Source organism: Fusarium musae, chromosome 9, assembly GCF_019915245.1.
Source record: "Fusarium musae strain F31 chromosome 9, whole genome shotgun sequence".
NCBI classification, from domain to species: Eukaryota; Fungi; Ascomycota; class Sordariomycetes; order Hypocreales; family Nectriaceae; genus Fusarium; species Fusarium musae.
The window spans coordinates 994,564-1,013,875 of record NC_058395.1 but is presented as its reverse complement, the minus strand read 5'-3'; the positions used below and the strand labels follow the sequence as shown (position 1 = coordinate 1,013,875).

Genomic DNA, 19,312 nt, shown 5'->3' with positions numbered 1-19,312 from the left:
GTGAACAAAGAAAAAGTTACAGAACCAAAAAAAGAAGTAAAGAAAGACCAAAGCGAGGTTTACAAAATGAAGCACCCCATCCCAAGCCCGATTCTAATCAGACATCTATTAGTCCGGCCCAGTTAATGCACAATGAATGCTCCAAGTACACCCTCCCAAGAACAGATCGTCGTAAGATGCAGTCCGTGGACAACATAAAGCCCTCTGCTATCGCATCTCATATCAGGGTATCGAACCTTGTTGCATAAAAGGTTTTGTTGGATCGAGGGTTTACTCGCGAGAGACATCACGGCCGAAGGCCTTGGACTTGAGCCAGTCAACAGCGACCAGCACACGGTTTCGGGCTAGAGAATTCCAGTTAGCACGATTAGAATGTCAATAATGTTTTGTGATGAACTTACTGCTGAAGCACATAGAGAGGTAGGCGCTTCGCCAGAACAGGTAGGTCAAGCCGCCACCACTGGCAATGTTACCGTTGAACCAAGGAACATCAGCAACAGCCTTCTCGCTACCAATGTAGGCCAAGCTACCCTGGTGGGAGTATCGGAAGGGCTTGACGTCCTTGATTCGGCGAAGCTGCTTCTCAAGGCTCTCAATCTCAGCCGCGACCTCAGCAGAGTTACCCTGCTTGAGGTTCAAGCTGCTGCTAAGCTCCTTGATGCGAGCCTCCTGAGAGTCAGTCTTGGCCATGTTGTTGAACAGGCGGGCCAGGAAAGAGCCCTCCTGGGAAGCGACCTGAGCTGTAGGGGCGTAGCCAGCAACGGCGCAGTCACCGACGGCCCAGATATCGCGGGTGCCCTGGACAACAAGGTATTCGTTGACAGCGAGACCACGGCGAGAATCCTTCTGGGCGGGAACCTTACCCATGAGGTCACGGACAATGGGGCGAACAGCGTTTCCGGTCGCCCAGACAAGCAGACCGTAAGGGATGCGAAGAGTTTGCTTGCTGCCATCGGGACCAGCGCACTCAGCCTCAACAAAGTCCTCTGTCACCCTCTTGACCATGGTCTTGAGCTTGATGTCAATGTTCTCCTCGCGCAGGGTGTTCTCGGTGTACTCAATCAGCTGCTTGGAGAAAGAAGGGAGAACGTTGGGAAGGGCCTCAATAAGAGTGACCTTGAAGCGCTGGCTGATTTCGGGAATCAGCTTCTTGATGTCGTCCTCGAAGAAATCACGGAGCTCTCCAGCGAATTCGACACCAGTAGGACCACCACCAACAACGACCATGTGCATGAGACGGTCGATCTCTTCTTGGGATTGACCCTTGAAAGAAGCGCGCTCAACACAGTCCATAATCTTCTTGCGGATCAGCTGGGCATCACCAATCTCCTTGAGGAAGCAACTGTTCTCGCGGACACCGGGAATACCGAAAGTGGCATTCTCAGCACCGACACCAATGACGAGCATGTCGTAGGGGATCTCAGTCTGAGAGTGAGGGCCCTTGCCCTCGGTGTTGTCCTTGATCTTGACAACCTTGCGGTCAGGGTCAACAGAGGAAGCCTCAGCTTCGTAGTACTTGACGGCACCCTTCTTGTGGCGGAGGATAGTGCGGACAGGCTCCATAATGGAGCGGTGCTCAATGAGACCTGTTGTACATGAAGGCAGGAGGGGAGTGAAGAGGAAGTAGTTGCGAGGAGAGACGACGATGACATTGTAGTTCTCGGTATCGAGGTTCTTCAGGAGACCAACAGAGCCCCAACCGGATCCTAAGGAAGGGTGTTGCGTCAGTAACTTGGCACGGCATATGGGAGGAGCGCTTATAGCTATGCGCGCAGAATTACTCACCCAAAACGACAAGAGTCTTCTTGGAAGGGTCAGGCTGGTACTGCTCTTGAGGGTGGCGGTCATCGTAGATAACGTAACATGTGTAACCAACGAGAGCACCAAGAGAGAGGTATGTGAATCTCCATGTCCATCGGAGGGTTCGTCGAATCTTGCCAGGCTTGGGCTTAGGCTTGGGGGCCTCGTCAGCATAGGCTCTTCGGAAGGCGATGCGACCAGAGTTGTTGAGTTTCATGGCGATAGAAGGTCGAGCAGAGGTCTTGGAGGCAGTAGAAAGGGCGCGAGTCGCAATGCGACTGCTGGGGGTAATCTGGCCAACCCGGGAGAGGGCCGTCATGGCTCGCGCGGAGGAAGCCATTGGGAGGATCTGTTAGGGAGGAGCTCAATTGAGAGCGATTGGCGGGAGAAGGAGGGAAAAGAAGAGGAAAGAAAGAAGGAATAGAGGACACAGACTGAGAGTCTCTGGACCAGATGAGGGCGTCGCGAGCGGATGGGGCTGGTGACGGACGGAGGTGAGTCGAAGGAGAATCAGTCACAGCCCACGAAAGAGGGCGAGAGAATTTAGGCAAGGTAGTGTACCCAAGAACTGGACCTTGCGGTACGTAACTAACTGGAGGCAAAGCTAGCTGCTAGCAGACAGCGAGTGAGACCCTCATCGGCTGGCCGGACACAAGGTAAACTAGGGTGTAAGAAAAGATGATGGTATAGTTCTGTTCGGTAATGTTTGGCTTCTTTTTTGCTCCTGTCCCCCTCGAGATAAGACATCCCGTCCTCCATTTCTTGCTTGTGTTTAAGGCCCCACTAAAAAGTTCAGGTTCCCTGCCCGTGCCTTCATGGCTTCAAGCTTAGCGGAGCGGGTCGGCGTGGGCTTCCGTCCTCAGCTAAAAGCTAGGTACCTACGGGTGCTGCATGGCCCTGAATGACGCCCACTGGACGAATGAATACCTTAGGTACAGATCAAACAATCATCTTTGATTTGGGCGGCCAAATGATGGATATCGGGGTATAACTCGTGGTTGCAAGAATCATAGTTTTACTTCTGATACTGACCATACTGTCTACCGCTTCGGCTTGTGATTATCACCTATCACTTCTCGTCTCCAAATCCAGACTCCAATAACCCAATCCAATGGACCGGACCGGGCTTCAACCCCGATCCGCAGCTTTGGTTCAGATGAAAGTTGCAGTGCAGTTAAAATTGGGGTTGATTGCTCATTCCAACACCTAAAACTTTTGTCAACCTTTGCCCTCTGGCCTTTCGCCTTCTGGCCCTTGGCGTGTCCGGCCCGTTATGAAATCAGCGAAACTCCACTAACTAACTTACCGAGCAAACCCCCTGTATAGAATTCTGTTTTTTTTTTTTCTTTCTAATATCATGACGACTGATGGCGACAACATCAAGGTGAAGGAGGCGGGTTTCCTCCTCCACTGCTCGTGATAATTCGGTCTCATGCCATCAGACCAACGTGCATAATTCTGTCACACCATCACCACCATTACATATTACTATCGTCTATCTTTGTTCTGCTGCGTGGTCAACTCGACATAAATCTCGGTGTCTCTCCGTTTCCGGCCGTCCGGGTTGCTTTCAGCAGAGAAATGTGACATTGGCATTCATTGATTGTGGACTGCTTGATCCTTGAAGCCTTTTGGCGAGTGATAGAGCGCATGAACAACAGACAGCCTTGTCATGAAAGACTGATAGACATCTTACGTATACTGTTAGTTTATTTAGGCATCCGGAATACGGGAACATCAAGTATTCAATATGTATCTTGCTTTTTATGTCCCCGATTTTTATCCCTAGAGGCAGTCCACGCCGCAATATCCATTTGATTGCAGTATGCCAATCAAATAGGTTATTCACTGAATCTCAAGCCTGAGGTGCAGATGGAAAACCCCCGACCCTGAAGGATAGGGGACTGTCACCCGTCGGTGAAAACCCGGTTTCTCGCGCTCTCATTTCTGATTTCTGAGCTGTTAGGAGACACCGCGGTGTGTCGGTGAGGCTTTTTAACCGTTGGCGCGGATTAGTCCACCATTGGATACAGAGCGAACGATATTAACCGCAAGAACTCCAAAGTGCTCACGCAATGAAGATAGTAGAAGGCAGTTAACTTTAGGTGGCTGTAGGAAAATCAAGGTGCGCGATTTGGTCTTGTTTGGGAAACTCCTAGCGCATGTACATGTCGCTAACAGCCTCTCACTTACAAGATACGCGGTATTGCCCAAATAGGTGTTACTGCTCTGGCAACGGCGAGCGAATGGTAGGTTTGCCGCTGTAATTGGGTCACAATTCATGACAGAAGCTATTGCCTTATATCTCTCATCCCGCTCTTCTGAGTAATTGCTCGATGTCTTGCTTAACATTTGCTGGTTGCTGACCAAATTTGGTGGCTTGGGTTGTCAATGTCTATCATCTGCGTGGGGTGTTGAACATTCATCAAAACACCATCAAGATATTTCTGCCTCACCCTGCCTTATCATGTGAAATCTAGATGAAATATGTAATCCCCAGATCTTGACGTGATTCTCGTACTATACCCCAGAATCAGATAAACATTGGGGGGTTGTAGTGCATCCCTGACATCCAGTCCATCTCGGAGCCGCAGTCACAGCTTGCCAACCTTGCATCCGTAGAAGCGCACACAACTCATCTCGCGATGAACCTCAGTCCCCTTTTCTGTCTGGTGCCCGCCATGCTCGCTCCCTTGGACCGGGTGGATCTCATCGTGGAGCCTCAAGACGAGAAAACGTTCATGTCCGCAAGCGCGCTAATGACGGATCCGCGCTTCAGTGCGTTCTGTTCATGATGGTGAACATGGACATGGGCGAGGTATGTGATTGGAGCGCGTTCTCAAGGGGTCTTCGGTGAGAGAGAGCACGGTGAGGAAGCTGGGGGGGGGGGAGGGGACTGCGTCTATTTCAACTTCAAAAGTCATTTAGTTTGTGCGTATCTGGGATGTGGTGATGGGGGCAAGATATTGCTAGCCCTCTATGGGGACGGCCACTCGGTAAATTCCCCGACACTGATGAATGCGATTGGATCTTTAGTATTATCAAGAGGGCATGTGACGGATTTCCTTTCTGGGCCATCCTACTTTACCAGTTGCAAGTTCATTATCTTGTTTGATGATAAAACACTTATTCTTGACGAAACACTTGTGACGACATGGCCAGCCGCTCTTGATTGTCACGAAGGCTGGAGCAGCAGTGAACAATTGCCTGTATCCACTCCAGATGGAATCTGGAACTGACGCAAAAGCTTTTCCAAGGGTCCATCAAATGATGACTTAATCCACAAATGATTTAACATCAAACATCCACTCTGAGTCTGAGTCTTTGATATCGGACCGTCTTGCATGCGCCATGAATCGCCGACTTTGCTGGCGGGGACCGGCATTTGACGCAGATGAGGCTGATGGAAACGATAGCCGGGAAGACAAGCCGATATCATGAGACTCAATGTGTCGAAGGTTGAAGATTCCGAAGCAAAACGAGCTTCAGATCGTTGAGTGTGTCTCGAGTCTGGGCGTCTGAAGCAGCATAGCCAACCACCTGTCGATCATTCGAACCATCAGACATGAACTTCATCTGATGATATAGTCTGAGCGTCAATCAGCATCATATCATTTACCCTCAACTGCATAACCCGTCAAGGAGGATTGAATCCTTTGTTAATAACCAATCTATCTATCACAGAAAACCCAATTGATGAAGAACGAGCAGTGACAAACCCCCCTGCATAGCCCGTCTTCATCAATCTCTTGCGACAGGCTGAAACAGGAGCTTGGTTTTGAGACGTGCAACCCCTGCCGCTAGAAACCTGCAAACTGAGGCCACCCGTCGCTAACACATATGCAGCCATTTCTGCACCAGCGCTGTTAGCACATCAACGACGGGCTACCATGCTCCCATCCAGAATCTTATTAGTTCTTGGGCAAAGAAACCACACCAAGTGTTTTCAAACAGTAGACAGAGACTCTTGAACTACCAGGTTCGGCCAGAATGTTTCGTGTTACTCGCATCGTGCCCCTGAACCCTTGAGATCGCCTTGGCCGTAAGTATGGGGTTTACACTTTACCACCGTTTATGGCTGTCGGATCCTTGTCTTTATAATGTATCATATCGTATCGTATCGCATGTATAATGTAACTGTTGATCGTGTCTCATCTCACGGACCAGCTCCAGCTCTAACGTTAGAGGTTCCTCGCGCTTCACTTCCTCTCTCGTCCGTCCTCTCGTTTCTCCTCCTCTTCAACTAGCAGAAACTCCATCCCTCGCTTTTTGCATGTCATAAACCGCCAAGCCCTTATATTCTTTCCTTTGTCCTTCTCTTCCTTTGCTCTTGATCAAGGCTGGACCTTCGTTTGAATAACACCTTCTTTTATCTGATCAAGTCAGTGACTTGCATCATCAAAACACTCATTCATTTCCTGACACCCAGACTATTCATTCAACGCCTTGGGTATCCAAATCATATCAAGACGTACCAAGGCATACCATATTATAAAGACCTTTGGTTCATTAATGCTATTTGTTTATAATCAACACAACTCAGAATATCTACGACAATGGCGCCTTTTGATGAGCCCCATCACCTGCGGTGGCAGAGACAAGCAAAGAGGGCTTTTGGTGCGGCTCTGCCGGATTGGACCATCGCCGACGACAGCGACGACTATGATGTTCACATTATGAAGAAGCGCACAGTAAGGCCGAGAGTCAGACGAAGCAATGTTCCAACTTCATCCAAGGAGCCCGAGGTCATGATCAACATCCTACGGGAGCCTTATGCCAAGCGAACCGATACTGTCGACCCTGCGACTGAGAAGCAGAAGCAGGACGCGAAGAAGGAAGAGAGTAGCGACAGTGAGAGTGAAGGTGACGACGCAGCCGACAGTGGAAGTGAGAGCGAGAGTGAGGATGAGGATGAAGAGCCAAAGAAGAGCGAGGAAGACAAAACCAGCGACGACGGCAACCCACTCAACATCAAATTGCCTGCATCATCAACAAACTCACCATCAGTCGACGCTCCATCAGCTGAAGGAAGTATGTCGGATTCTCCTTTGGTAAGTCAGACCCTTGGCCCGCTCCCTCATCATGTACAAGTCGTTTCGAATTGAAAGACATGCCAAATGCAATGCAATGCAAACTCGGTCTTGCTAACACCTCTAAAGGTCGAAAGTGGTGATGGTATTCACTCCAATGTTCACAAGATCCTGCTGGGAGTTGGATCCGTCGGTATGCTCTCCCTGTCAACCTCGCCCATAACATTACAGACTGCTAACACGATATCAAGGCGGTTTTCTATTCCTACTTGGAATTGGCTTCCTCATTTGGAAGTTCTACTCAAGGAAGCAGACCCCAAAGAAACCTGCGCCTATTGATGACATGAACTTTGACAAGCCCAGCCGCTTTGAGAACCTCGTTTCCAAGGTGCCTTTCCTTGGATCACACTACGGTCACAAGGGCTGGTACACAATTGAAGATCCATCCTACTCTCCTCCGTCTTATTCCCCGCCTCTCGCTGAAAAGACACAGCCTCAGTCACCACTCTTCATGCCTAAGCAATCCGACAACTTCCTCACAGTGCCCAGCCTACCATTCGGCGTTTATCGTACGACTGGCGACAGAAGGACAGGGGTTACAAACTATGACATTGACGCTGTCAGCCCTACAAGCACAACCTTTGTCGAGAGCGCTGTTGAGGTCCAGGTCGTGGCTCGTCACGATCCCAAGGACTCTTTGAGCACACCTTACAAACCTCAACAACACAAGCGAATCCTCTCTACTACACCATATGCCTACGATGTCGGACGACGTCAGACCGGTGTTAGCGAACTCTCCTCCATCTCCTCTGGCTTCGGTGACGGCGACATCGTCGTGACGCCTACCACTCAGACCGTCCAAAGCGTCCCATCGCGACCAGAGCCTTCACGACAACCCACATGGAAGTCTACCAACTCTGTCGGTCGCCGTGACACCGTATCTACAGTAGCTTCGGTAGATACACGGCCACGCTTCCGCTCAGTGAACTCATGGGTGAAGCAGCAGAATGGACAATTGCGACGAGCTCAACGACAACAAGAGAACAGCCTTGATAGCGACGCCCCCCCAGTTCCTCCTCTGGCCCCTCCTCCTGAGCAAGATTTCAGATACATGTTGCAAGACGACGAGAGGCCACGCCCAGTGGAGATGGTCTAGGATGGGTTCGAGAAACATGCATGATATATAGAGGCACCTTTGAAAGGAGTATGGCTGGACCGGGCGTCGGATACCTACGTTGGATTTTGTGACATAAACAAGGAAACATACGGAACCAAGTGCATACTCAATTCTATGTCTATTAATTGATCGATCTAGTCTGCTTCTCCGGTTTTTTGTGTCTGTATATTGACTTAGGTCTGCTGGGCAGGGAACATCTCCCAAAAGCCAATTTCCATCTAAATCGTATTAGTCAAAGGGCACAGCCCCAGAGGACGAGAAATATACCTTGAGGGCGTGGATAAAGATCTGAACCAGCTCTTCAATTCGCGAAGGTGACTGCAGTTGAATATGCTTTTCGAGCAAGGCTGCAACTTGGTTAATAGACAGATACTCGGCGGAACTGAGGGAGACTCACCAGAGCCCAACTTGACAGCATCCGTGTAATCCTCTTCATTGTAGTTCTTGATCCATGCCCAGTATGTGTTTCCCTCGCGGACAGTCTTCTCATGATCATGGAGCATCTTGGCTGCGGCACCATAACCAAGGAGGCAGGGAGCAAGAGCCATTTGAAGACCAAGCCAATCGCCATTCTGACCAACGTCAAGGACATAGCGAGTGTATGCGGTGCAGGCTACAAAAAAAAAAGTCAGAAAAAGATCACTTGACATGAGCCTGCTTAAACTTGCCCTGTTTCTCTGGTGTAGCACGGATCTGCTCAATGGAGACGCCGAAGCTCTCGCAGTATGAGGTATGGAGCTTCAGTTCATGCATGATATGCTGAACAATTTCTGTTGCCTATAGGGAAGCCGTGAGATTGCGTACAACATGGAGTCAAGAAAACATACTCGGGAAATATCCTCAATGTTTTGCGCCTTGTAGGCAGCCAGAGCATTGGCACGTGAAAAGTGAATCTGTGCATAATGATTAGCTTGGGATCATTACATGCCTTGAAGACGAACCAAGTATAGGTAATCTTGAATGATATATCCCTTGAAGGATTCGAGAGGCAGGGTTCCGTCACCCATGGCCATGACGAAGGGATGGTAAACAAACTCCTTCCAGACGTCACGGACATCAGGGCGCTCGAGAAGCCACTCGATGAAGTAGCCGCTGTTCATCGAGTTAGTACAACAAGAGGTGGTAAAGCTCTCTGAACGTACGGAGCAAATGGAAGAGTATAAGTCGAGTGGAAGTGGTTTAGAGGACCATGCCCCTTACCAAGACCAGGTGCTGTTCGAATGGCAGCTTCAATGTATCGGCAGGCTGATCGAACAGCCGTTGGTGTATCAAGACCCTTGGCCAAGTTTGATGCGATGGCCGCTAACATCCCAATTAGTATCAGGCCAGTTTTCTTAAGCAGTTTTGTCACTTACACGCCAAAGAGCATCCTGTGCCATGGGTACTTGAGCTCGCCTGGTACGGGCTCTTGACTCTGACAACCTCACCGTCACCACCAACAAGAACATCCACAACAGCACTCCTCTCCTCTTCTGTCTCGGCCACAGTCAAGTCCTCCTTCATGGGTCGGTGTCCGCCCTTTACAAGCACCCACTTTGGACCAAGGGCTTGGATTCGTTGAGCTACAGTCTCAAGGTCTTGCACACTGCGAACCTCGGGGGCTTCTTGACCATTTTGGGAAAGGATAAGAATGGCTTCAGGAATGTTTGGCGTGAGGACCGTAGTGTGCGGTAGAAGATGCTTACAGAGATGTTGGATGGCTTCATTGGGGAGGAGTGTTGCACCAGAAGTCGAAACCATGACCTAGGAGTGAATTGTTAGAAGATCCAAATATACATATTTAAGGAGCCACGTACTGGATCAACGACTAGCGCTGTGATGCTATGCTTAACCATGGTCTTTGCAACCATCTCTATTGTCTCTGTAGAAGCAAGCATGCCTATCAAGGTGTTAGTCATTGTATAACACAGAGAAATCACTGACTAACTCACCAGTCTTGACAACATCGACACCGACATCTTCAACACAAGCGTCGATCTGCTGAGAGACAAACCCGGTTGGAATGACATGAATGCCCTTGACGCCTTGAGTGTTCTGCGCAGTAAGAGCCGTAGTGGCCGTCATGGCGTAGCAGCCATGAGCAGCAATGACTTTCTGGTCCGCTTCAAGTCCACTGATAGTTTTCTGTTAGCATATAGTGCAATTGAACACCAAAAAATATATAATGAAGACGCCTTCAAAAAGCTCCATCATGCCACTCTGAGTATAAAGGAAAACTAGACTTACGCTCCGCCCGAACTGTCTGACCCCGCGATGACAAGCACTCGCCCTTGGACCATGATGGAGGTTATCTTTAGGAGGGTTTAAAGAATGGTCAACGTGATGAATATACCAATGAAAGATGTATATATGATATAGGTGTCGTGAAGGAGTAACTTGGCCTCGATCGGAGCTGAGCTTGTTCTTAATCCCGCGTTCGGTTACACATGGAAGCGGCGTTGGTTGGCATTGGCAGGCGATGTTAATGGCTCTGGTGGGGCCGAGTATTTCACCGTCATCATAATTACAAGTCATACATACATACATACATACATACATAAGTACATACATTATCAGGTCATGATGTTCCTTGTTTACCTATCTGCTCCTTTAACCCTAAAATCAACCGGCTAAATGCAAATTCGACATATTCACTTAATACCTGATTCCTCAATATCATGAATCCTTGGCGTAGAATAATTTGTAGTTTGGGTATACGATGAGATGTTACTATCTGTCGAATCAAGCGAGCAATGCTTTGATATCTTACTATGTACAATATCCTCAACCTCACTTGATCTCGTTCCAAGAAGCCCTCTCGGATAAAACCAGAAGCATCCCTTCTTCAATGTTTTGCCCAAAACACCATGATCCAAAACCCAGTCCAGACCAGACACCAATGCCCCTTACAACAGCTGCTCGTCACAAGGATATATACAGCTCAAAACCTGCCTGCTACCCCTTAACGTGCCATCATGATTCTTGTCATTGGTATCGTGTAGTTGAAACTTTCCAACGTCATGTTGCTTTTGGCTATGTAGTCATCTTATATCTTCAAAATATCATTGCCCATATCTCACCTCCTCAACCTGAGAGGAGCTGGTGTAAGATCTGGTGGCGGTGCCGGCGGCTCGCTGATGCTCCGTTGCCTCTCTGTCCTGTCATCCCCGGAGCTGTTTTCGCCCTCGCCGCTTTCTTCTTCACTTTCCTCTTGGCTGTTATCATCGCTACTGTCGTCATCTTCGTCATCCTCCTCCTCATCGAACACTATTTGCCGCATCACGTTCTTGTCAAACAAATCTATAACCATCCTTCTGACCCCTAACCGGTAGTGGTTCCATTCCATTGCACTCATCACTTCCTTGAAGAACTGCGTACTTTTGAAGGCGCTTGGTCTGTGTACACGAAGCTTCTGGAGGTCAGTTAGCGCCTTCTTGTAGAGTACCATATTTCCTAGGTCCACGATGAGTTCCAGGACTCTTCTGTTAACTTCTGCCTCGCTCAACATAGCAGGTATTTCCGCTGGCTCAAGAGGTGGTCGAGCGGGGCGAGGTGGTGGTGCCTCCTGGGCTGTCCGTTGACTTGACGGCAGGGTGATCAATGTTACCGTCTTTTGTTTCCACGGTGTCAGTGATAATAACTTTGATAGGTCATTTGGAATGCAGAATCCAAGCGAGGTACCCATCGGGGTTGTGTTGGCATCCCATCCATGCTCAGATAGAATCTCCAGACCATGCGTAGAGCGAGAAATCAGACCGAGAACGAAGAATGCAGTGCCCCTTAGACTCATTACTTCATGGGTCTCGGCAATTCGAATGATATGCTCTACCACGTCGTTAGATTCCAAGAATGGTGCTCCGAGTTCCATGGATCCAACGTTGCCAACAGCCCAGAGGCAGCCCTTGACCTTCGTAAGCATTTCCGCATCTCCCTTATCCATGCCATGCTCACGAATCGTAGCTGCAAAATCCTCAAAGTGGCCTTTATCACTTAGCAGCCTACATCCCTCCTGGGTACGGGTCAACTCTCGATAAAAGTGCGGTGGTACATGGTTGTCGTGGTAGTCCCCATCCATCTCACTCTCGTCAAATAAACTCATGCGAGGATTGTGCTCGTCGGGATCAATGAGGAACGCTCTGGCCAAGCTCGCCTCTATGACCCTGACATATGTATCGTTCCGTCCTAAGAACCAGTCATCCATTTCGTTACTGATGTAATCCAGTCCATCCAGGTAATGGTATCCGATGGATGTTGATAAGAACCGTAAGAGCAGCGGTGCTCCAATTTCTCCCAGATGATCAAGAGCTGGCCGGCACTCAACAATGTACTCCAGGTAGGTCTTGCGATTACAGGCTTTCTCCAAGATCTTCACTGCTGTAGCACAAACCTCAATCTCGGGATCGTAAAGCTGTGTTACCAGAAGCTGAATAGCCCATTTCGAGTCACTAACGCCACCCTGTCCGTTGGCAGATGGTACCGGCCGAATGGCGTACTTGCGGAGGGCATTTGTTGCATGAATTCGAATTTCCTTCGTACCGGCGGTTAAGGCTTTGGACAACAAAACTCGAGGATGGCCCTGGACGCTATAATCGAAGCTTGACAGAAGTAACTTGATGAGGTCGGGTCTCTGCTTCAAGTCCACGATGTGATACATCATATTGAACATCCTCCAACGCTCGAGTAGTTGAAGACCTTTAGGATCACCACTTAAAACACCTAGCATTGAGAAATAGCCCGCGCAAAGTGTGTCAGTAACTCGATCTCTTGAGAACATTGGATACTGAGCTGTAAGGCCGCTAGTCTGGAGCAAGTGGTGTTAGTGATCAAGTTGAGGAGACCATAAGAGCATCAAGCCTTACCGGATCGCATTGTGCTAGACACTCAGCTATCTGTCTGAGCAACTTGCTGTCTGCCAAGAATTTGATTCCCTCGGGAGACTGCAGTAGAGAGTGCATCAGGGCACAACCAGCTCGGACATACTTCTGTGTGCCACGAGTGTTTTTGACATTAGCAAACCTGTATTTGAAAGGTCGATAGAAGCTGATGATTCTCTTCATGAACTTGGATGCTTTGATGGCCTCTTCAAGTCTCTTGCCGCTTTGCAGAGGGCCGTCAATGATCTTGAGAATAGTCTCCCAGTTCCACTTAGCATAGTTCGAGCTGTTGAGGACATTACTGTCAATCAACAGTTGCCGGAAAGTAGCATCATCAAAAACCAAAGATTGGTGAGATTTGGGGGCCTCATCGATCGCGGATATGTCATTCGAGTTGTGACCTGACGATAACGCCCCGGACAAGGCACCCGTAGGCGCACTTCTGTATAAAGTACGACTAACACTGCTGATCTGGTAAACGATCCCCGATGCGACCCAATGATCATTGTTTCCAATGTTGGCAGCCGATGAGAAGAGTTCCGGCAGGAGGTGAAGCTCGGCGCTCCAGGATGGAGGTAGAAGGCGACTAGCGAGTTTCAGCACCTCGCTAATCAGAAGGGTCGTCTTGCGTTGGAGAGTTGGATTCTCGTCCCCTTGAGCAATCTTCAGGAGCACTGGCAAGAGGCCTGCTCGAATGAGCACTGCCAGCAACAGAGCTGTGTAGTGCTCTACGAAATTTTGTTCACCGCTGTCTTCTTCTGTGAACTGTAAGTGGCTCTTGTCCTTTTGGTTTGACTTCAGGTTCGCAACTCGACCGTACGTCGTCAATCTCCTTCCAGCAAGAAAAGAGGTTGCCCACGCCGGTGGCTTGATCCGTAGAAGTGAGAATATAAGATCAAGAATAGTCTCCTGAACCACATCGCTCGGCAATAGCATGCTCGTGATCAAGGATCGAATTGTTCGGAGATCATACATGCAGAGAGCCATGAGCCCTGGCCATGATTTCAAAGCTGTTGCAATGGCTTTGGAGTTCTGTTTCATGATACTTTCGTTGGTCAGGAGGTGGTCGGTAAAGACAGTAAATAGCACTTCCAGGCCATATCCTGGCTGTATGTATTTCCGCTTTCGAGGCGAGTCAAGCAGGTATAAAAACGCAGAGGCCAAACTCTCGGGAGATTTGTAGACGCCTTCTGAAAGGGCCTCAGTCAATGGTCCCAAGCCACCAGAGGCCACCAAAAGTGCTGGATCTTGCACTATGATTTCTGCTAAAGTTTCGATGCAGATAGGCCTTAAACGGTCCAAGTCCCCCTCGGCCGGTTGCGCATTTGCTCTTCGGTCTTCTCCATGCTCTGCAACTGCAACTATCGTGCGCACCACTGCTCGAGAAATCTCTTTCACTCCGCCTTTGACATCAAGAAATGCACGGACGAACTTGAGGGCCTGCTCGCGTTCAACATCCGCTTTGCGGTAGTTGTTAAGTGATCTGATTATGTCAGTAAAAAGGGCGCGGCCAAAGTCGAAGGACATACCGTATCACCAGATAATCCGTGTTCAAACTTCGGATCTTCTTAAGCGATGCCACATCTGAAATGGCATATCTGGTCATTCGATAGCCAGCAGCCACGACTTCGCGACTCTCGCTTAGGAGCATTACCTGCATGCGGAGCCCAAAGATTGACCAAACCAAGTCGTACTTAAGGGTTGGGTAACGCTTGAAGAGATCGACGAGCTGGTTTCCCCGTGAGACATAGTACTCCGGCATCATGCCCTCAACCTCTAAGGCCTGGAGCAGTTCCGCAAGCGCAAATGTTGGGCTCTCTGTTGGTTCCTCATTGTCAGATTCTACGACAGATCGTGACACGCTCTGTGGCGAACGCAGTCCAATTGGTCTCCCGGTTTCGATAACGTTGCTCTGGGTACGGTTTCGTTTTGGCGTCGCAGGTGGAATCTGCCGTGTATGCTGAGCATCTGAAATCTTTTGGCGCAAGTCCTTGATACGCGAATTGCTGGCGTTAAGCTCCGCCTCAACCTTTTGTCGTTGCTCTTTGGTCTGCTTCGCTTTCTTAGAGTTCAGCGCCTCGAGCATGTTCTCACTCCCCTCCTTAATCTTCATCTCACGGTTGAGTCTTTCTTTCAGATGTGTCAGAGCTTGCTCAGCTAGCGTGTCTGCGTCATCCTCTTCCACCTTGTCCATGAAGCTGCTTGGGTATATTGACCCCGCTTCAGTCTTACTTCCAGCCCGACTACGCAACTCTGAACTGAAGCTGCCGGGAGCAACATTGAGACTGCTTCCCCTTGGCGCAAAAGATACGGCCGAAGCCGAGAGGTTTCGGGCGTTGGCGCCATTGGGAGGTTGTAGACCCGAATCGCCTCGGTCGAAGCTCGTGCGACCGGATAACTGCTGAGGCAGGTTGTGTTGTGAAGGTTGGCTCGGAGGAGTCATGCCCTTCTGAGCTGCTGCAGAAGAGCTCAGCATATCAGCGGCAAACAGCCCACCGATTGGGACTGGGCCCAAAGGTGGTGGAAGAGCATTCGTTGATCAACGGGCGACTGAGGTAACGAGTACGGAGGATGCGATCGCGGTCAAGGTTCATATGCGTTACAGTGACTTCGATTGATAGGCGTATATTCGTTCGCAAAATGGCAGTATGAAGTGATTGTCTAGATCTAATACTTGGAGCGATCGTGATGGTGTGTCGTATGTATAACTCGAACCGCGTTTTCGGCGATCGCGCTGTCAGTGAAGCCGTAGTCTATCTGGACAGCGAAACTGAGTCGAGCTGGAGTTTCAAGAGAGCGGAGTTGTCGCCGAAGATGCTGAAGGCAGCTTGCGTGGATTGGAAGGCAAATGTGGGTGCGAAAGCAAGCAAATGATGTAGCCACGATACGGGGTTGAAGGTCCAGTTTACCAACAGAAGCAATAACCAGATTGATGCCGTACAGAACCTGACCTTACGTAGTAGATCTAGGCCAATGTCAGAGCAAAACGAGCGAGGTTCAAGGACCAGTTCGGCAGGGTTTCGAGACACGAGAGGGCAGGTGATTGGAGGATCGAGAACAGAGGTTGTTGGTTTGCGGGCAACCAGGGCCTAAAGTGGAGGCAGACAAGACCTAGCCAGATGGTGATGCATTCCATTTACAGACCTGCCCGGGCACTAAAGTCAACCTTGTGCTCTGTAAATTGTGCTGCAGCCTACAGTTTGCGGGCGGCTTCACTAGAGTTAGGTTAGGTTGGAAAAGCTCCGTCTGGCACAGTAGCTTGCTGTAGGTTAGATGCTCTGAAGCTTAAAGTGTTTAATTCCGGGGTTACGATGGAGTTACGAGAGCATCCATGAAGCTGAGGAGCTGAACTGCTAAGGAGCCGAGTAACCGAGTTTGAGAGTCAGTGTTAATAGCAATCGAAGATATATTGCGATCAACCTGTTTGGCGCAAGGCAGCTGATTGCCGTTGTAACTATGCCTTCGTCCTCATAAACATAGAGCCTCCACCTCACCAGAGCATTTCAATATTGGGCAATGATGATTTCACCATCTGCATTCTTGGCCAGATTCACATGCTGGTACACACAAATTGAAAACCCACCGTCCCGAATACATTGGTGCTTCGTGAGGCTATCAACAAAAATGTGAAAGATACCCTACAGACTGCATGCCGGCGGCTTGTAATACTCCAAGCTCATCAGACCAGAGGGCATGAGGATTGCCTTGATCATAAACACCAGAACCTGGCTGGTACTTCTCCCGCATGATCTTGTACCTCATATTTTCTACAACCAGAACTCAAATTGTCTCCGTATCGCAGGAATCATGCGATGTTGAGTCGCATTATAAGATAAGATAGACAAGTCGAGATAAGAGCTCCGATGGCTCCAGGCGGGCCCCGATATACGGGATCGAGGGCATCGGCGTCCTCCGGGGCCCGGCACCGACCCCCATCGCCCCATGGAAAAGCTTCATTTCACCAGGAATTGCAATATCGGACATTGAATTGTTCGGCCATAGGCGCTTGTTTTCTGATCGCCAACGTCCGTCTCCGTCCGTTGAGCCGCTTGGAGTAGCGTTGTTTAGTTGCTTCGTCTCTAATCACCTTAGCCGGAGCCATCATTATCGCTGGGAAGGGGGGCTGACTTCCCAACCGTTCTGCATACTTGCTAATCTAAGGTACCTATATTTAAAAGCCTATCCCTCCCCTCTCCTCTTTTTCAAATCATACCGTGCTTAATCTTGACTCTTGGAAACATTGCCGTCGCTCATCTCTTGTCGCAATACACTGAACCTGAAACCTTATCTGGCCTTATCCGGTATCAATATCAATACACGTCTTCAGACTTATCACACAACAAGCACCTCACAATGCCTTACGTATCTGCTGCTCGCTATGGCAAGGACAATGTCCGTGTCTGCAAGGTTGATCGCGATGCCTCTACTGGCATCCAGACCGTCACTGAGATGACCGTCTGCTGTCTTCTTGAGGGAGAGATTGAGACCTCCTATACCAAGGCCGATAACAGTGTTGTCGTTGCCACCGACTCTATCAAGAACACTATCTACATCACTGCCAAGCAGAATCCTGTCAACCCTCCTGAGTTGTACGCCTCTATCCTCGGCAGCCACTTCATCGAGAAGTACAGCCACATTCATGTTGCCAACATCAACGTCAAGACTGTTCGCTGGCAGCGTCTGGAGGTTGACGGCAAGCCTCACCCTCACAGCTTTTTCAAGGATGGTGAGGAGACCCGAAATGTGGAGGTTCGCGTGAGCCGACAGGAGGGCATTCAGATCAAGAGCTCTCTTGTTGGCTTGACTGTGCTCAAGAGCACCGGTTCTGCTTTCCACGGCTTTGTTCGCGATGAGTACACAACTCTTCCTGAGACTTGGGACCGCATCTTCTCAACCGATGTTGATGCTACATGGAAGTGGAAGAAGTTCGACTCACTGAAAGCTGTCAAGGCCTTTGCTCCCAAATTCGACAGTGCTCGAGAGGCAGCACGCAACGTCACCCTCAAGGTCTTCGCTGAGGACGACAGTGCTAGCGTGCAAGCCACCATGTACAAGATGTCCACCCAGATCCTTGGGCTTGTGCCCGAGATTGCGACAGTCACTTACGCACTGCCCAACAAGCATTACTTCGAGATTGGTAAGTCTGGACACGCTTCCCCGAGTCCACTACTGATACTAACTTCTTATCTAGACCTGAGCTGGCACAAGGGACTCAAGAACACAGGCAAGGATGCTGAGGTTTACGCGCCCCAGTCTGGCCCCAATGGTCTTATCAAGTGCGAGGTGTCTCGCGACAACTTGCAATCCAAGCTATAAGGGGCGTTGAGAATGGTTGTATTCTGCGGCGATAGATGTCAAGATGGAACGTTATAATGAACCCAGGATAAAGATTGATACCAAGCGATGAACTGAGATTCTAGCACTAGATATGTTTTGAGTAATTACGTTAATTTTGCTATCTTTTTGCCTGTTCTGATTGTAATGTGTTGAGACCTCTACTGTTGTATTGCCTTACTCATGCCTTAAAGATTGGCGACAATATGTGAGCTGTAGGGGCACAATCAAGGTAAATATCACCGGGAGAACGTATACCAGGCCCAGTGTCTTTGCACAACAGATGAAATGCACACCGGACATGTCATATCATGAAAAACGTTGATAATTGCTTGGTGCTAGGTCATAATATGCCCAAGATATTGGTACAAATAGTACAAGGACTCTCATAGCCCATCCGCATACTCCGTAGATTCTACTGCACAGCTCCCTCGTCCCATGGTAAATCGCGTAATTTCTTATAATCGCTTCTTATCGCCATTTCGGACCCTTTCGGTGGCCTTCTCCCAACCCTCAGCTCCCACCGGTACACCAGCAAACCGTATCAAGTTATCCTTGTACGGGTGAGCGTCGCCCTCAAACGCCTTGAGTCTTGCCAATCGCTTGTCTCGTAGTCGGTTCTTGGGCAACATGCCACGCACAGCCTTGCGCAGGACCTCACTGCCTCCGTGGGCCTCCATAAGTGCGTCCATTGTTACGGTCTTGAGGCTACCAGGTCGTGTCGTATGTCGGTAGTAAGGCTTTTGCCACTTCTTGCGGCCGGTTGTGTGAAGAGCGGCGCAGTTGGTCACGACAACGTAGTCACCGCAGTCGGTTGAGGGGTCGAAAATCGGCTTGTGCTTGCCCATGAGAAGAACGGCGATGCGAGATGCGAGACGGCCGAGTGAAGGTGGTGTAACGCCGGGCTGAGTAGAGAGTGTGGCATGAGGGGCGGAGGCGGAGACACCATGCCATACTCGAGAGTAGGCCAGTTTTGTCTATTTGAGATTGGTTAGACAAGAGAAAGATTTGAGGACGTTCATCTTATCCAGCTCACCAGACCGAGGACTTGCGACATGTTGGAGGCTGTGAGAGACCAATCTCTCGCAATATACCGCCAATTGGTTTGATCAGCCGCA

The 19,312-nt window shown here is 49.5% G+C and overlaps 7 protein-coding genes across 7 annotated transcripts; 2 read left to right on the top strand and 5 right to left on the bottom strand.

Moving 5' to 3' along the window:
• Positions 1 to 270: 270 nt before the first annotated feature.
• On the bottom strand, positions 271 to 2,140 carry J7337_011590 (uncharacterized protein; the record flags this gene model as incomplete). The annotated part of the gene is made up of 3 exons (XM_044829127.1): positions 271 to 344; positions 402 to 1,706; positions 1,786 to 2,140. The coding sequence occupies 3 exons, from the start codon at positions 2,138 to 2,140 to the stop codon at positions 271 to 273; spliced, it is 1,734 nt and encodes a 577-aa protein (XP_044675802.1).
• Positions 2,141 to 6,356: 4,216 nt separating this feature from the next.
• J7337_011589 (uncharacterized protein) lies at positions 6,357 to 7,986 on the top strand (the record flags this gene model as incomplete). The annotated part of the gene is made up of 3 exons (XM_044829126.1): positions 6,357 to 6,851; positions 6,960 to 7,023; positions 7,082 to 7,986. The coding sequence occupies 3 exons, from the start codon at positions 6,357 to 6,359 to the stop codon at positions 7,984 to 7,986; spliced, it is 1,464 nt and encodes a 487-aa protein (XP_044675801.1).
• Positions 7,987 to 8,180: 194 nt separating this feature from the next.
• On the bottom strand, positions 8,181 to 8,555 carry J7337_011588 (uncharacterized protein; the record flags this gene model as incomplete). The annotated part of the gene is made up of 3 exons (XM_044829125.1): positions 8,181 to 8,225; positions 8,275 to 8,354; positions 8,405 to 8,555. The coding sequence occupies 3 exons, from the start codon at positions 8,553 to 8,555 to the stop codon at positions 8,181 to 8,183; spliced, it is 276 nt and encodes a 91-aa protein (XP_044675800.1).
• Positions 8,556 to 8,646: 91 nt separating this feature from the next.
• On the bottom strand, positions 8,647 to 10,286 carry J7337_011587 (uncharacterized protein; the record flags this gene model as incomplete). Its single annotated transcript, XM_044829124.1, has 8 exons — positions 8,647 to 8,784; positions 8,835 to 8,900; positions 8,949 to 9,099; positions 9,150 to 9,309; positions 9,363 to 9,750; positions 9,804 to 9,886; positions 9,939 to 10,120; positions 10,234 to 10,286. The coding sequence occupies 8 exons, from the start codon at positions 10,284 to 10,286 to the stop codon at positions 8,647 to 8,649; spliced, it is 1,221 nt and encodes a 406-aa protein (XP_044675799.1).
• A 776-nt stretch (positions 10,287 to 11,062) lies between these two features.
• Positions 11,063 to 15,336, bottom strand: J7337_011586 (uncharacterized protein; the record flags this gene model as incomplete). The annotated part of the gene is made up of 3 exons (XM_044829123.1): positions 11,063 to 12,787; positions 12,846 to 14,343; positions 14,390 to 15,336. 3 exons carry the CDS (start codon positions 15,334 to 15,336, stop codon positions 11,063 to 11,065), a joined length of 4,170 nt encoding a protein of 1,389 aa, XP_044675798.1.
• A 1,877-nt stretch (positions 15,337 to 17,213) lies between these two features.
• J7337_011585 (uncharacterized protein) lies at positions 17,214 to 18,176 on the top strand (the record flags this gene model as incomplete). The annotated part of the gene is made up of 2 exons (XM_044829122.1): positions 17,214 to 17,997; positions 18,052 to 18,176. The coding sequence occupies 2 exons, from the start codon at positions 17,214 to 17,216 to the stop codon at positions 18,174 to 18,176; spliced, it is 909 nt and encodes a 302-aa protein (XP_044675797.1).
• A 476-nt stretch (positions 18,177 to 18,652) lies between these two features.
• On the bottom strand, positions 18,653 to 19,251 carry J7337_011584 (uncharacterized protein; the record flags this gene model as incomplete). Its single annotated transcript, XM_044829121.1, has 2 exons — positions 18,653 to 19,171; positions 19,231 to 19,251. The coding sequence occupies 2 exons, from the start codon at positions 19,249 to 19,251 to the stop codon at positions 18,653 to 18,655; spliced, it is 540 nt and encodes a 179-aa protein (XP_044675796.1).
• Positions 19,252 to 19,312: the final 61 nt, after the last annotated feature.